The sequence below is a fragment of the Hypanus sabinus genome, chromosome 3 (assembly GCF_030144855.1).
Source record: "Hypanus sabinus isolate sHypSab1 chromosome 3, sHypSab1.hap1, whole genome shotgun sequence".
Lineage (NCBI taxonomy): Eukaryota > Metazoa > Chordata > Chondrichthyes > Myliobatiformes > Dasyatidae > Hypanus > Hypanus sabinus.
The window spans coordinates 126,854,802-126,872,822 of record NC_082708.1 but is presented as its reverse complement, the minus strand read 5'-3'; the positions used below and the strand labels follow the sequence as shown (position 1 = coordinate 126,872,822).

At 39.2% G+C, this 18,021-nt stretch overlaps 1 protein-coding gene across 2 annotated transcripts in view; it reads left to right on the top strand.

The window, feature by feature from the left end:
* Nucleotides 1-19: 19 nt before the first annotated feature.
* Nucleotides 20-18,021, top strand: part of ankrd50 (ankyrin repeat domain 50) — a 100,667-nt gene continuing 82,665 nt past the window's right edge. For both annotated transcript variants that reach the window (XM_059965099.1, XM_059965098.1), the window contains exon 1: nt 20-1,518. In XM_059965099.1, coding sequence (XP_059821082.1) covers nt 1,058-1,518 — 461 coding nt within the window. In that variant the 5' untranslated portion in view covers nt 20-1,057. The remainder of the gene's footprint in view (nt 1,519-18,021) is intronic.

The following is an 18,021-nucleotide window of genomic DNA, read 5'->3' as shown; positions in this document are numbered from 1 at the left end:
CAATTAGGCTCCAGCGAGGAGGAGCCGCTGACTGGAGAGACCGAGACAGAAGGAGAAAGCGATAGGATTGCTGGCACTGGGAGCGGAGTGGGGGGATCGGGAGCACGGAGCGTGGAAACGGGATCAGCTGGCGGGGGTACACGGTGCAGCGGATCGGGATCAGCCCGGAGCACGGAGCAGGCGATTAGGATCAAGCAAGCCCGAGCCGGAGAAGGGCAGGGGATTGGGATCGGGATCCGATCGACGCCGGGAGCCGGGCAGAGAGGATCGGGATTAGCCAGGGAGCAGAATAGACGTTTGCGACCAGCCTAGCAGTGAGAGCAGGGGCTAAGGTTAACCCAGGACAACTATTCAGCAACGTTGGGCGGTGCTCATCGGGGTGGCTGCATCGAAACATTCCTCATCCCAATCTCTGGATCTCAGTCAGTCAAGTTGATACCGACAAAGCGGAAGAACAGTGAACATTTGGTGTGGGAGACTGGGGTAAATGGCTCTCTCCTAGCGACTAAGTGAGGAAGACAAGAACATTACAACCACTGGAAACTCCTCGTCCTTCTCTCGAAGAAGCTTTGTTGTGCCGGGTTTACGATGTGGAGGGCTCCAAAGAATCGCGGACAATTCCAATAGGTCTGCAAATGTATTTATCCGTATGGAGCTACGATGAAGGGCAACGATGAAGAGAGGGGCAAGGATATTGATCATTTTGAGATTCGTGCCAAAATAAAAATTAAAGGAAACGACCAGACGGATAGAGAATAAAATGTAAATGGATGGATATTGTACATAAAAGTCCATTCGTTGGCTAATGTGTAACGCCGTGAACACACTTACTGGATTTGTCACTGTTTAACCGACAAAGAGTAACCAGAGGACGAAAATGGCTCAACTTTCGCTGCAGGTGTTTTACTGCAGGAAATAATAACGAGTAAATAATCCGCATGCAATTCTGCTTTTTTTAGTTAGATCTTGTGTCTGATTTGTATATTAGAACTTCTCCCAGGCATTATGCGTTAAAACTGTACCGTCACACAGAAAGGAAATCGTCTCTGCACGCAAAATGTCTCAGAGTTTATTGCAAGGAAAGCGGTTTTTCTGTAGGGAGTGGGTTTTCCATAAACTCCAGCATTGTCTTCAGGAAAAGAACAATGGAAAAGCATTTGGGACCTCTAATCCCGGTGGGAATACTGAACCTTCGGGAAAGAACAGTGGAGGAATCGGGGGTATTTTGGTTGTTGGGGGCCCCGGGAGTGGGAAGACTGCTCTGTGTACTGAGTTGGTTTGGCCCACCTGTCCGCAGCTGGTTCAGCGGGGCTTGCATCGGCAGACGCTCGCCTTTCACTTCTGCAAAGCACAGGATGCGGACACGCTTTGCGTTGGCAACTTCATACGAAGCCTTGTTTCTCAGATTCGTAAGAGCAGTCTAGTCCAGGGATATGAAGAGAAACTTCGAGATCCGGCCGTCCACGGCGTGCTGCAGGCTGGTGAATGTGAGAGGAATCCCGGTGAAGCATTTAAAAGGTACAGCGTAGTTTTAATATAGGCACCGGCATAATCCATATGTATGCGTTGTAATCCAGAATGCCATCTTTTGATTTACAAATAATGCTTATGAATGGTCATATAATTAATGTGAATAGCTTAAATATTGTGTTGATTCCAAAGACAAAATTGGAATTCTGTTTTTGCAAGCCTACAGTACAAATTACTCACTGTAGGTGTAGAAGTAATCATGTGAAAGTTACTTCTAATGATGGGTGCCAATCCCACACTACTAGCTTTCCATGGTTCTATAAGACAGTTAGAACCTCTTACCAATTCTGTCTTGTGATATACACCATATCCAATTTATCCATAAACACAAGGAAATCTGCAGATGCTGGAAATCTAAAACAACACACACAAAAAGCTGGAGGGACTCAGCATGTCGAGTTGACATTTCTTGCCAAGACCCTTTTTCAGGACTCATTTTATTCAGTATCCAATTTATCCACCCTCTTGATGCCCATTCATCAGTTGACATATGTCTATTCAGTGTCCAGACATGCAATATAATTCTTACTAATAAATTGGTAATAAATATACTTTTAACTGAAGTCTCCAATGTTTTTGTTGTGCTATATGTAATTATACTACAAAGCAAATTGAATGAGCAAACCTTAAGGTTTTCTGCTGTTGTCTCCTTAAATGTGGGATTTTTTGAGACAGCATCTCATAGTTTGTCATTGTAATGATAACCTTCTCCCACTTGGAGCCAAAGCTCTGTGCTTGTGTCCTAACATGTACCATTCATCTGTCATTCCTGTATTTGCTTACGTATGTTAGTTTCCATTGAACATTCTTGTCCTGGTTTACAGATCTCTCCTTGGAAGTATCAATTCGTGATTGATTGATTAATTCTAGGTACTTTGGCAATTTTAGACTACTTCACAACCAAAAACAGGATCTAGCAAACTAAGGTAGAAGTTAAGGAATTGGGAGAACGTTGCATTGGAATTATTGAGCTCTTATAAAAGATTTATCGTGGCTACTTTTTCAGTTTCTCTTCTTTAACAATTTATGAGCTAGAGGGAAATCTCTTCATTTTGCAATTACTTCAAAATTATTGGGTTTTTTTCTTGGAAACCCAAGTACTTTGTCTAGAATCTTTAATTGCCTGTGCACAGCTGCTAGTTGAACCGCTACCTGAACTAATATCTTTGAGGTTTGCAAGGCTGCAGTACTTTTTCCCGTCACTCTCATTCTATATGGTTATTACAGAAGAGAACTTAAATATTTCAGTTTATTTTATAGACTTCATTAAAGTTTACAACCTTGCTTGAATAACAGTCCCTTGTAGACTATAAAGCCTTGTATATTTAAGACCTGGTATAGCCATGTACATATTGGAAATCCATTCTGAGAGTTGATAGAGTTAATGAAATGCTGCACATTTTTCTCCAGTGGATGAAACTTGACCAGTGTAATATGAGTAATGGTATGTCAGTGTTTTGACCACATGTTTTATTAAATAAAGATAAATTTAGTATTATATTTGGTTTCATGTAGGAATTTTTAATAAGGTGCCAGAAATGGCACTATTAGCTTTCATCACAGGAAGCTATTGGGCCTATCATGACAAAACTAGCTGAAGAGAGCTAGTCAGTCAAATTTTACTTTTCATCTGCTGATTTGAAGGCTTGTAAATCATGGAACATCATACACAGTTATGTACTGAGTTTTAAATGTGATGAGAGTTTTCTATCTCTATCATCCTTTCAAGGTATAAGGTCCAGTCTTGCAAGATTCTGGGTGACAGATGTAGAATTTCCTCCAAATTTCTTTGAAATAATAAAATACATTTTGTACTTTGAATTTGTTTTAGCATCTTTGCTCCCTATTTATTGATCAGTGCTGAAGGTATTGTGTCTTCCTTATTCACCCTACAAGTTTTCCCTCATGCTTCTTTATTTCTGGGAGAGTGACCCCAATCGTCCATCTTTCCTCATAACTAAACTATTTCAGTTTTGACAGCACATTTGTAAATATATCATCAACATTCCTTCCCCTCACCGCTAACATTCTATCACCATGGTAGTAATAGCATAGCGGTTATTGTGGAGTTCAATTCCAATGTCCTATGTCTGTAGGACCCCTCTGTGGGATGCATGCATTTTCTCTGGAGCTCTGGTTTCCTTCACAGTCCAAATACATACCGGTTAGAAGGTTAATTGGTCATTGTAAATTGTTCCATAGTTTAGGGTTAAATCGGGAGTTATTGGGTGGCGTGGCACAAAGGGCTAGAAGGGCCTATTCTGTGCTATCTCTAAATAAATAAAATTCTTCCTGTGATATAATAACCAGACCTTACTGTACTTAGTACTATAACTGTGGCTTAAATAATGTTTTATGCATTTGCCAGCAGAGGCATTGTAAACCCTTTTTAAAAGAAATCAATTGGCAGCAAACAAATAGCTGCTGCCAGCAACGTTTATTGCCTGGTTTGCTGTTTTGAACTTGGCTTCTGGCTATGTAGACAAGTAATACGGTTTCATATTCCTGATATGACTAAACTTTTGCTTTAACTTTGAGATAGGTTGTGTGTAGATTAATAATTTACTTGTTCAGTGAATGCCAAAGGTAGCACTAGATATACCTAAAAATGAAGTACTGAGATTTTAATGCTAAATTTAAGTAGAATTTAAGTAGCACACACAGCATATTTTGAATTTTAAAAAAAACACCTCAAAACTAAGGAATATGATCAAAGCTCTTGTATGACAGAACTGCTTGGTAGGGAGGGGGATCCACTGCTCAAATAGTGATAGCTAAACTTGCCATGGAGGATAAAAGAGGGAAGTAATCTAGCCTTTGAAGAGTAGGAGGCTACAGTATAACCTCCCTTTAGTGAGGGTACCTATAACTAGCTATGTCGGAAAGGACTTAAGGTCTTCATTTGAGTTCAGAACTTCATGGAGAGCAAAACTACTGCCATCATATTAGAAACATTGCAGTAACTTGTGAAGTCCTAAGTATACACTATGTATTAGCTACAACTCGGGTCTGTAGATACATGGGAACATTACCACTACAGGATCTTCAAAAATCACTATCATGGAAACACATAATTATTCCTTCACCTCGACTGAGTTTAAAAATCCTGAATGTATTTTTCTAACAAAAACAGTTGAAGTACCTTAAATCCATGGATTGCAAGAGTTCAAAAAGGTATCTCAGACACCTCAGAGATATTTGCTTAGGTTGATTTATATTAAATGTGAAATTGCTTTAAAATATGTAAATATTGAAATATAGCATCAAGGACAACCAATTTTGTTTGCAAATCGTTTTAGTTTGTTATATTGCTGTAAGTACAGAGAGAGTAATGTCACTGTGAAAAGATACAGAATCATTCACCACTATAAACTTTTATACTGGGCATTGAATGTCTTACTATCTTCCCTAACTTTGCATTCTAGACTATTTGAATGAACAAAACTGTCCTGGATTAAGTAACCTTGTTATGATTGGCAGTGTAGTTTGTAGGTTTTGAAGTTTGTCACCTTCTACTTGAGAGATAAGTGTTATCGATGAAGGTGACAAGTCCATTCACCTTCTGATGGAAGTGTCCCAATGAAGGGTCTCAGCCTAAAATGTCAACGCTATTTCTTTTCGTAGATGCTGTCTGGCCTGCTGAATTCCTCTAGTATTTTGTGTGTGTTATTCTGGATTTCCAGTATCTGCGGGATCTCGCGTTTATAACCATACCAGTCTTGTTATTACACTATTTGCAGATTTATCAAGATTTTATTCATACAGGAAGGTTACAATCTTTGTTAATTGGCAGCACAAAATCAAGAAATGAAAGCAATCTAACAACAACTATTAGGGAAGATCCAACTGGATCTTTGACAATGAGACACAAACACAGCAGACTGTCTCACCTTATTAGGAGAACAGATCCCAATCATGAATGTGAAAAAATGCTATGTTAATTGGAATAAAGGCTGACTCTTTTGGACAGTCCAAAGCATTTAAAATGCATTTTCAAAATTATGAAAAGAAACAAATTTAAAATGAAAACATATCTATGTAGTATCCTATAGATTTTAACATATGGTGCAAATGGAATTTTCTTCTAGTGGTCAGATGGAAAAAATATCAAGTGCATGTTTGGAATGGCTCTGTCTGATCTAGTTTGAAAACTCAGAGGCATATGCCTTTAGCATTTAATTTGTGGTTTGCAGTACTTAATGAAAATTCATTATGATCTCTTGCCTCTACCACAAAAATAGTAGGAATTCAGAACAAAACAATATTTAGATATTCATCTAGTCTAAGAGACCTATCCTGAATCTGAAATATGAAACTAGCTGATGTTGTGACATGTTTGAGGAAGAAAAATAACTTGAGATTATAATTAATCTATATATTTCTTTAATTTACAATTTTTTTAAAAATTTCTGAGTGCCACTGGCAAAGCCAACATTTGTGGCCCTTCTTCTGGTTTCCCTTTAGAAGTTGGTAGTGAGATGCCTTCTTGATGCACTTCTTGTGAAGGTGCTCATTCAGCAGTGTGGATATGAAGTTCCAGGATTTGGACCAAGTTTCAATTGAGCACTGGTAATATGTTACCAAGTTGTGACAGATGTGCAGCTTGGAGGGAGTTGCGCAGATGGCAATATCTATTACACCTGCTGTTCCTGTCCTTTCTGGTGGAAAAACCTGTGGGTTTAAGAAATGCTGTCATTAAGTAGTTGAAGTGTTCTGTTAAGACATGGTGAAAGTGGTGCATACCACGGTTTTGGTGTGCTAAATGTGTAGGAATGGAAATACAAAGGGTGGAGAGGGTGCTAATCAAGTAGGCTGCTTTATCCAGGATAGCATTGAGCTTCATGGTGCTGTATTCAACCCAGTGAGTGGAGAGTATTCTACATTGCTCCTGACTTGGAACATCTGCTTGGAGGAAAAACTTTGGGTCTTAGAACATGACTGATTGATTAGAAAATGCTGGGGCTTGGACCTGCTCTTGTAACCACAGCAATTATTTGGTTGATGAAATTGAGTTATATGGTGCGGCTCAGCTGTAGTAATTAAATTGACTATTAAGGGTGGAAAGTCATATATCTTGTTGGAAATTATTTTTTGTGCCATAATAGTATCAGGCAATTTTAATTGCCATTTATCAGGCTGTGCCTGATTAGGTGCTGATATGCACTGGCTTACTTGCTACAATGCGGCATATATGATTAAACATTATGCAATTATCAACCAATAACTGGATTTTAATGAGAAAAAGCTCCTTGAGGAAGGAGTTGAACATGCTGGACCAAGGACACTGACATTTAAAACTCCTGCAGTGATATTCTAGGTTGGAATGCAACATCTCCAATAACCATCACTTTTGTCCATTGTGTGACTTGTTACTCAAACCACTGGAGTATTTTCCATTATTATATTAGGGTTTCTTGATGCAACATTTGATCAAATGTTGGTTTAATGTCAAGGACAATCGCTATCACCTCAATTTGTATTATGGCTCATTGGTCTATATTTGGACAGTTTGACCAAATTGAGCTGGTATATACTTTATTTAGATATAAATTGCAGAACAAGCCCTTCCAGCGAGTTACATTGCCCAGCAACCCACCTGTTTAATCCTAGCCTAATCATCAGATAATTGACAATGACCAATTAACCTACTAACTGGTAGATCTTTGGACTGTGAGAAACCGGAGCACGCGGTGGAAACCCTGCAGTCAAGGGGAGAACTTACATCTAGGAGGCTTGTAGTTGATCAAAAGAAAAGCAGTTGTATTTCATTCTTGTCATTTGCAAGTAATGTCAAGTGTTAGTTTGGAATGCTCATTTAGGAAGTGGTGTCCTGAACATATTTTCATAAAGTCTGTGCTCTTGTAGGAAATGTGATTTTAATTGTGTTTGCACAGCAAATGGATCAATTTGAATTGAATTGAATTGAATTATCTTTATTGTCAGTATACATAGGTGCAATGAAACTCTTGTTTGGCTTCCTCTCAGGCAATCAAACAAAGTGGTAGATAAAAACAAGATAGTAATAGAAAAACAGTATTAAATAGATAAGTAGCAGAAAATAAGTTGCAGCAGCACCAGAATATCACAGTAATGCACAAAGTGCTGTTAGTGTAAGTATTTGAGTCTTTGTGTCATTGTTCTGTGGGAGTGGTGTGATGGAGGTCACAGCTCTGGGGTAGAAGCTGTACCTCAGTCTATTTATTCAGGCTTTTAGTGTCCTGAATTTTTTGCTGGACGATAGCAAGCCAAACGGAGTGGTGGTGTGTGTGGTGTCTCTGGTTATGCTGATTGCTTTCCTCCTGAGTCTGCTGGAATAGATGGTGTCCAGTCCTGGGAGCTCCATCCTGACAATTCGCTGGGCCGCCTTCACCACATGATGCAGGTCTTGTTGCTCAGTGGCTGTGCAACTAGCATACCACACTGTGGCGTTGTTGGTCAGGATGGTTTCAATTGTGCTTCTGTAGAAGTTAAGCAACAGCTTTTGTGGGAGTTTGGCCTGTTTCAGCTTTCTGAGGAAGAAGGGTCTTTGTTGTGCTTTTTTTACAAGCAGCGAGGTGTTGGTGGTCCATGTCAGCGAGGTGTTGGTGGTCCATGTCAGCTGTTTTGATAACATAACTCCAAGGAACTTTAGTTTTTCCACACTTTCCACTAGTTCTCCATGTATATGGAGGGGGGTGTGTACTCTGTCCTTTGATCTCCTGAAATCAATTATCATCTCTTTTGTTTTAGAAGTGTTAAGGACCAGGTCATTGTCCTTACACCACTTTTGTTGTCTATCATTTTTCTGGCCTTGCTGGTCTATTCATTGTTATTGAATTGTTATGAGATATATTCTTTGTTAAGGGAATGCTCTTAAATGTAAGGCAGGAGTTGAATGAAATTATCATGTGGTATAATTTTTTATTTAGAAAGATTCTATTGCAGTGGACTGATTTATTCATGTTCAATTTTGCCATTAATTAGTTGCCTGATATATTTTCTCTACCCAAAGTGCTATAAATATCTTTTATTCAATTATGCCAAATATGTAGGTATAGTTTTCACATGCTCCCCAGGTGTCCAGAATTTTAATTCATAGATTTACCCTGTCACATCATACTGTTCAGTTCAGGATAAAATTAAAGAGAAACAGATGTGCCTTAGAAGTCTTAACCCGATAAGGATATTAATTTATTTTTTCTTGAGCAAAGATCAGGGAATTGTTATGTTGCCCATCTTTTCATGTACAACATTAGGCAAAGATTTCGGTTTTGAACTGATTATCTGTATAGTAATACCTGTTTAAGTACAAGTGTTGCCCCCCACCGCCCTTTACAAAAGTAGAGCGTTCCTATGAAACCCTACTTAAGCCAAAATGGTGTAAAAACGAAGAACATTAATTTATACAGGAAAAAATGTATGTAAAAGCAAAAATCCTCTTTGTAATGCGAAAACAGGTTACTTAATGTAGGTGCAAACACGAGAAAATCTGGAGATGCTGGAAATTCAAACAATACACCTAAAATGCTGGTGGAACACAGCAGGCCAGGCAGCATCTGTAAGGAGAAGCACTGTCGATGTTTTGGGCCAAGACCCTTTGTCAGGACTCACTAATGTAGGTCTTTTGTAAAAGTGAAGTGGCGTAAAGCAAACATTCATAAAGTGCGGGACACCTCTATTTGAATTTGAAAGTTTCAGCTGTTTTATCATTAGTGAGATACTGAGTGAAACCGTGCGGAGCAGGACAAGTTGCTGTCAGAGGGAGGAGGATTTAAAACAGTGCTTAGTAAAGGCTATATTTAGGACATTAAGGAATCATTTCTCCTCCGTAGTCAACAATAATTGAGATGATTGCACTTTGAGGACTTATTGTGCGAAACTGCAGCCATATCTCCATCTTTAGTAAGACAAGAAGTGGACTGCCAAAGGTTGCGCAAGTCATGTTAATTGTCACCTCTCATGCTCATTCACCAGAATCTTTTTCCTTTCCTGTTATGAGCATGTCTTAATACTCACATTGGCATTATAATTTTTTTGTACCCTCTATCTATTTTTGAGCAGTGGGCAGAGTAGGAAATTTTGCTTAATCTCTTATTTGTCACATATATTGATTCATCTTGAGTATGCCTATTTTGCCATTCAACTCTGGCCTGTTAACTTGGATGCAGAGGAGGACTGAGGACTGTCAGGCCATCTATCCTGCTGCATACCATACTAAAGAAAGCTGCTTAGTTACCCCCATCTCATATTGATCATAGTAACAAAGTCACTGAATTGTACCTGAAGTAATCTTCTTATCGGTGCTTAACAGTGTGATATTGACAATGTAGAGTGTATCCTCTTTATACACTATCCTTTCAATTGCTGGCCCCTCTGGCTATTCCAGTAAGGTTACATTAGTTGTTTTAAGGTAGCTCTGATGATTCTGCAGTGGATTTTTTTTTATGTGGGCTGGGTGAGCACTTGGTGAATCTGGATTTCTCAATCATAGCTGCAGTTCTTATTTTGAGCTTTCAAGCTTACGAATCATGTTTTGGATTGATGCAGTCTTCCTATCTTCTCTTTGTGGGTATTGAAAGACTGAATAGTCTAAAGCTATTCTGAGATAAATTGGGTTCACATATTTACCCAAAGAGAACCATTTCCTTTTGACTCCAGAGAAGCTCACTGGGTCGGGCAGCACCTATGGTAGAAAATCAACACGGTGTTATAGAACATAGAACGGTACAGCACAGTACAGGCCCTTCGGCCCACAGTGTTGGGCCGTCCCTTAAACCCTGTCTCCCATATAACCCCTCACCTTAAATTCCTCCATATACCTGTCTAGTAGTCTCTCAAATTTCACTAGTGCATCTGCCTCCACCACTGACTCAGGCAGTGCATTCCACGCACCAACCACTCTCCGAGTGAAAAACCTAACTCAAATATCCCCCTTGAACTTCCCACCCCTTACCTTAAAGCCATGTCCTCTTGTATTAAGCAATGGTGCCCTGGGGAAGAGGCACTGGTTGTCCACTCTATCTATTCCTCTTAATATCTTGCACACCTCTATCATGTCTCCTCTGATCCTCCTCTCCAAAGAATAAAGCCCTAGTTCTCTTAAACTCTGATCATAATACATACACTGTAAACCAGGCAGCATCCTGGTGAATCTCCTCTGTACCCTTTCCAATGCTTCCACATCCTTCCTATGGTGAGGCGATCAGAACTGGATACAGTACTCCAAGTGTGGCCTAACCGGACTTTTATAGAGCTGCATCGTTACCCTGTGACTCTTAAACTCTATCCCTTGTCTTACGAAAGCTAATACCCCATAAGCTTTCTTAACTACCCTTTCTACCTGTGATGCAACTTTCAGGGATCTATCTGAGTGAAGACCTCTATTCTGGATTTGATAATGAAGGCCAGATATTTTCTTCATGAATTTTAGTAAAGTGTTTGACAAGGTTCTTCATTGGTGAGTGGGAATCCTTATAGATTCAGAATTGGCATGGGCATAGGAGACTGAGGATAGTGGTTGATAGAGGTCTGTGACCAGTGAGGAGTGAGTTTAAGATATCAATCACACTTTGAAACAAAAGAAATCCCTCAAATCCCCTTTAAAACCTTTGCCTCTGAACATGTGCCTCATCATTTTTTTTATTGAAATGAGAATTATGGGAGCGAAGGAGAAACCAGCAGACCAAGTGACTCGGGCTCCTGCAAGAGAACTGGTCAGAAATCCAGCAGCCTTGCATGTAGCATTGCTATATTGGTATGGCATTCTGCAATCCCCTTTGAACACTTGCATCTAGAGAGCCTTGGCAGTACTCACGGATTGCAAGATTGACCATGCTTGATACTAGTCTGAACTTCCATTGCAACCTTTATATTTTTGATTGAAGTTGATTGTGTGGCAATTAAAGGACCAGCAGATGTTGTATAATAGGGAAGTACACAAATGTTCATTTTGAAAACTTTTAGTTATTAGTTAAGTACTGTGCTGCGTAATTGTTTTTGAATATACCACTTCTAGTGTATTAATATTAATTAAGGGCCAAATTGGTAGGTAGATCAACTAAATATTTACTGAGGTTATTGGAACATAAGCATAGAAGGGGTGTTTAGCATTCTTCTCTCATGCTTCCTCTGCTATTAGTAACATCAAGGCTGATTTATTTTGAGATTGTGATCTTGGTCTCCAGACAACTCAATCAGGGAAGATCATTCCTTAATTTACCTTATTAAGCCTAGTGAGAATTCTGTTCACTTCAGTGGGATCATCTGTGACTAGTGATTGTTGGAATAAGTATTATGGACACGAGGGTTATGGAGGACTATGGTCCAGGTGGAAGTCGATGGCACAAGGCAGCATTATAGTTCAGCATGGACTACCCAAGCTGAAGATCCTGTTTTTGAGCTGTGGCACTCTACGGTACTTGTCAAGTATCTAAATTCAAGAATACAAGCAGCGCCTGCTTAATCACTTCTCATAAAACAAGCCTTGCATCCCTGGAATAAATTTGGTGAACATTGTGTTGCATCTACTCTAATGCAAATATATCCTCTTGGAAGTAAGGAAGACTGACCTTGTGTAGTCTAACCAGAATACTATAATAATTATAGATGATGCCACTATATAGTTATAATGACTGAATATTTCATCATGTGCATAAATTGAAATGTGGACCTCAGGTTTGTAATAGCCCTAATAATGTGAAGTTAGGGTGCAACATATCCTTCCATTACGTTTCCTGTATCAGTGCATTTAGATCTATGAAGTCATGTTCCTGACATTGAACATCTACTGCCTATATAAAAATAAAACAGAACATTTTGGAAATATGCACTAGGTACTGTATATGCAGTTGTTTGAAGTGAATCTGAGGGAAGCCATGCAGGGTCTTCAACCTGAAATATTAATTCATCCCATGGGTGCAGCTGGACCTGTTGAGTATTTCCAGCACTTTCTGTTTACATTTTAGACTAATAGCATCCAGAGTTTTTTTTTAAATTCACGTCTGTTACCTTCTTATTGCAGGCTGGAGAACAACCCTGGATATGAGGCATTTCTTTTATCTTTTTATACTCTAGCTCTAAGATCTCTTGTATAGCGGAAACCCTTGGAATGTACTCCTGCCTGTGTTTATCCATCTTTCTTTCTTTTCCAGATATGATTCGGCTCACCAAGAACAATCTCTAACATCTGTTGGAGCCACAATGTACCTTCTCTGTGTGGTGCAGTCCATTTTTATTTAGTGAAGCTGAACTTAAAGTTATGCCACTATTGAAACACTACTAATGCAGTTATTCCTGTCTGCTTAAAGATTTAAAATAATAATGACTACAAAATGCAAAATGCCTTCTGCCTTTTGAATGGGCATAGGCTAATTTCAGCATCTTGACTCCTGTGGGGTTTTTTTGGGATTATATACAATTTAACCCCTGCAAAATTTAGACCAGCTAGTCTAAGCTATAACACAAATTCCAGTGTCGAATCATATCCAGCAAATACAGCAAAGGGAAAGAAAAGAATCATTGAGAATGATGCAAAGCAGAAAGAAAGAAAGATGGAAAATTATTTTGATTATTATGAAAGTAGAGGCTGTTTTGCAGTAATTCTATTAAAAGTTTTCTTATATCTTATTGAATTGAGGTTCAGTTTCCTCCAATGATCCAAAGATTGGGCAGGCTAATTGGTCATTACATATTGTCCTGTGATTAGGTTAGGGTTAAATCGGGGTTGTCGGGGATTGCTGGGACAGCACAGCTCAGAAGGGCCAGAAGTGCTTATTCTGTGCTGTATCACTAAATAAATAGGTAACTTCTTCCTCAGTGTCAGCAAGACAAAGGAGGTGGTTATTGACTTCAAGAGAAATTGCACTGCTCACACCCCTCTTTACATCAGTGTTTCAAACTGCTGTAGCTCACCAATGCCTCTACTATGAGGAGGCTGAAGAGAGCTGGATTATGCACATCTATACTCAAGTCATTCTACAGATGCACAGTACAGAGCATCCTAACTGCTTAGGATGTTGCAATACTCCATGGTGTGGAAACTGCACTGTGGCAAACTGGAAGGCTCTACAAGTGGTATTCAAAACTGCCCAATGTATCACTGGCACCAGCCTACCCACCACCAAGGACATGTATACGTAAAGGTGCCAGAAGAAGGCCAGTAGCATCATGAAGGATGCCACTTGCCCTGCGCATGGACTGTTGGTCCTACTCTCTTAAGGGAGGAGGCTACATCACAATCATGCCTTTACTGTCAGACTCAAAAACAGGTGGTCAGCTGGAAATGTTGAGCAGCCTTACTTCCCCAAGCATTAAAGCTGATGAACACCTTCACCCACTCCTTCACATCCCCAGCCACCATTACTTTATCATTTCCTGTCAGCCACCTTATGTACTGACACTCCTGTGCCTAGTGTCACTTTATGAACATACAATCAATCTATGTATATAAGCTATCTTGTGTATGTATGTTTATTTTTATTATTGTGTTTTTTATGCTGCATTGGAGCTGGAGTAATGTTACTTTGTTTACCTTTATACTTGTGTACTGGAAATGACATTAAACAATCTTAAATCTTGAAATTCTCTTAGGCTAGTTTAATGGGTATCTAATCCATCTTCCCATACTTGAAATGTGTGAATATGTGCATCAGTGATATTTCAGGACAGTATACAAAACAAGTGGAACAATCTGGATGTGAACTGCCTGGCATTCAAGTATGCATTTGCTAAAGATTTGTCTGATTCCTCAAAATCCAGACTATACTACTCCATATCAGCATGTTCCTGTTTCAGGATAATCACCACAAAATACAATTGAAATACAAGGTTCCCCTCCAGCCCCTTGGCATGACCATTGAATTCTCCAACTTCTGGTAATTCCTTCCCCTCCCCTCCCCCATCCCAGTTTCCCTCAGCCGCCTCCTCCAGCTGCCTATCACTTCCCTCATGGTTCTGCCTCCTTCTACTACCCATAGTGCTTTCTCCTTACATTCCTTCTTCACCTTTCCTGCCTGTCCCTTCCCCCACCCCTTGATCTTTCCCTTACTGGTTTTTCACCTGGTATCTACCTGCCTTCTCTTTCCTTGTATCCCCCAACCTTCTTTATAGGGCCCTTGCCCCCTCCCCTTCAGTCCTGACGAAGGGTCTTGGCCCGAAACGTTGACTTAGTTTCCACGGATGCTGCCCAACCTGCTGAGTTCTTCCAGCGTGTTGTGAGTATTGCTTTGACCTGAGCATCTGCAGAGTGTTTTGTGTTCCCAATACATTTTTTTTACACAATGGAATGGTTAAATGCTACAATATGAATTCTTTGAATTTTCTTCTTCACTTGACATTATGTCTTATTACTTGAAAAGATGATTGTTTTATAGGGTCACCCATATATCCCTTAACATACATATCTGACATTCATACATCATTCATTGTTTTGATTTATTGTTCAGGCTAGCATGATCTCTTTACTTAAGATTTTTGTTCTGCAAGTACAATACTGCAAATTTGGAATGATAGAGATTTTGGAGTTGACAGTTAAACTTTTCATTGTACATGTTCAACATTATAAAGCACCAGTGTAATATGGCATATTCACATCTGCATTCAACTAAAAACCAGCAACAGATTGTGCAAACATACCAGTACTTTGATATGTAAATTAAAATTGGAGATCATGTAGTATGTTATGAGTGTTGCCTACAGAAGTTGGCTTGTGAAGCTGAGAAATTAATATACATATGGAATTTCAATGTTTTTGTCTTTAAGTGTGAACAAAATTCATCATTAATGTTTGCCTTGGATCTATACATCAGTTTCTGATGCCGACAAAATAAATCAAAGAAGCTCTGAGCAATATGGTTGGATTTGTAATTTCAAGATTCTGTTCCTTGTCAACAGTAAAGGAGCATTAGTAGTGCACAGTCACCTTGCAGCGTTGTTTATCCAGATGTTTTCGTTGGCTATGTAACACTGGGATAAAATTAGCTCCATTTGTATGAAGTCACAGAGCATAGTTTTCTGTTTGGGCTGGATCCAGAGTCCTGGTGTGGGGGTGGGTAGGTGAGAAGACAGGGAGAAAAATATAAAGCAAATTTTTCCTGCCTCATCACCTTCCAATAACTCTCTAGAATGCACATTGTTACGGATGTCAGTTGGTGGTAGTGAGAAAGAATTGTGTTTTTGATGTTCATTATGCTTGCACATTTAAAAGAAAAGCATCTTATTTAAAGAATGATGCTGTCTCTGAAACTTGTGAAAGTAGAAGAGAAGAAAGCTGTATGGAAATACTGGATGTGTTGGAGAAATAAGCCTAGAAATTTGAAAAGCATAACTCTTTCACAAATTTCACAACATACTGCAGTGATTTTAAACCTGATTCTTCTCAGTATAAAGTGACGGAATAGCGAGCTTCTCCCCTATCTGGAATGCAACATGTTAACGTTTCCTGGATGTTCATACATGAGTCACTCTGTGGCTTTGGGTGCTTATTGCACCAGGATTGAATGGATAACATCATTACTAGTTCAACACCTCGTTTTGGAGTATTGCAAACTAGTCTGCTTGAGAAATGGCTGTCATTGTGCACTCTCAGGACAGCATAGAACTGGGATCCATATAAAGGAGTCTCTTATTCTTCATCCTGTGCTTTTTTTTAATATATTCTTTGCCATTCGCTTCTCCACCCCCACCCCCACCGTCACCCTTCAGAGCACACCATAGTTAACATAGAATAGACACAATTGATCCTGTGACTAACAACCCGTCTCTAACATTCTCCCACCCTTACCAAACCAGATAAACCAGAAGCATATTTTCAATCTTGCTGCAGGTGTGCCACTGTAATGCTCATCTTGTGCACCTTTGGGGAGACGCAGACAGAGGACAGACAGACAGAAGGAGACACGGACAGACATTTAATAAGGATTCCTGTTGCAGTATGGAGCCCCAGTTACTAATTTTATTTTTGTTTGGATGTTAATAATTGTTTTTCCATAGGCTCACTGTCAGTTTTCCAGCCTGAGAGTAGCGAAATCTGTGAAAGCTCGTCGTTCTATTGAGCGTCATGAGGAATCGGCTGAAATAGGAGTTTGGTAGTGCATCCTACATTTCAGCATTTCTCTAGATAAAAACATCTCTTCTAAATTCTTATTGGATTTATTTCATGTATGAAAATATTGTCTTCTTGAGTAAAATCTTGTCATTATCATGAAGACTACTATCACTTTGGCCTTTTTCTAGATTATTCTGGATTATTTTCAAGATCTTCTGGATTAAATGAGTCAACAATGTACTAACTGTATTCACTTGGTGGCCACTTTATTAGGTATAGGAGTGGAACTTAGTGTGGCCTTCTGCTGCTGAAACCCATCCAGTTCAAGGTACGACATGTGCATTCAGAGATAATCTGCATGTAGCTCTTACAATGCATGAGTATTAGAGTTACTGTTGCCTTCCTATCAGCTTGAACCAGTCTGGCCATTTTCCTCTGACCTCTCTCATTAGCAAGGTTTTTTTTTCCAAAGAACTGAAGCTCACTGGATGGTTTTTGTTTTTCAAACCATTCCTTGTAAACTCTAGGGACTGTTGTGTGAATATCCCAGGAGATTATCAGTTTCACCAGATTATCAGATACTCAGATCACCCCGTGTAACAGCAATGCTCAATCCACAGTCAAAGTAATTTACATCACATTTCTTACCCATTTTGATGTTTGGTCTGAACAATAACTGAACCTCTTGACCATGTCTGCATGCTTTTATGCATTGAGTTGCTATCACATGATTGGCTGGTTAGATATTTGTATTAACGAGCTGGTGTATGGGTGCACCTAATAAAGTGGTCACTGAGCATATATTCTGGATATAGTAAATGTTGCAATATGATAATGGGGAAAAAAACCCTAATGGCAACTGAAGTAAAAAAAATACTTTTCCTCAATTTGATAGTTTTTTTTTTGTTTATGAATTAAGTCTGCCTCCATAATTGTTTTTTGATGGCAAACATTCTAAAGGGAAATGATACCTGTCAGTTGATTTATGTAGTAAGTGTGTGATAACTAGTTACTAAATGAACTGTCTCTATTTATTTATAACAGGAATTCCTTGATAATGGGAATCTTCATGTAACATCACTATTATTATCATTGGACTACCCTTGGCTTAGATGTGCAGCCCAACCTCATAAAGTGGTTAGTTTGACAATAATAGATTACAGGAATGTCATGAGGGTAACATGATTTATTTTTATGTTCCTAGGTAAGATTTATTTCTTTCTCCTTACTTCTTTACAATCACAATTGTCCATGTTAACAACAGAAATAAGTGAACTAGATCCATTTTACTGCTTACCATGGGACAGGTGACTAGCTGGTTACAGTTTATGTCAAGTTGGGTGAGTGGAAAGGGCAATTTGATGTTTGAGGCACATTTGTTTCAGAGAGTCTTTGGAAGTCAAGCAACATTGAATAGGTCATGCCCGGAGAGGAAGTGCCATTGTTAAAATGGGGTATAATAATCCCTG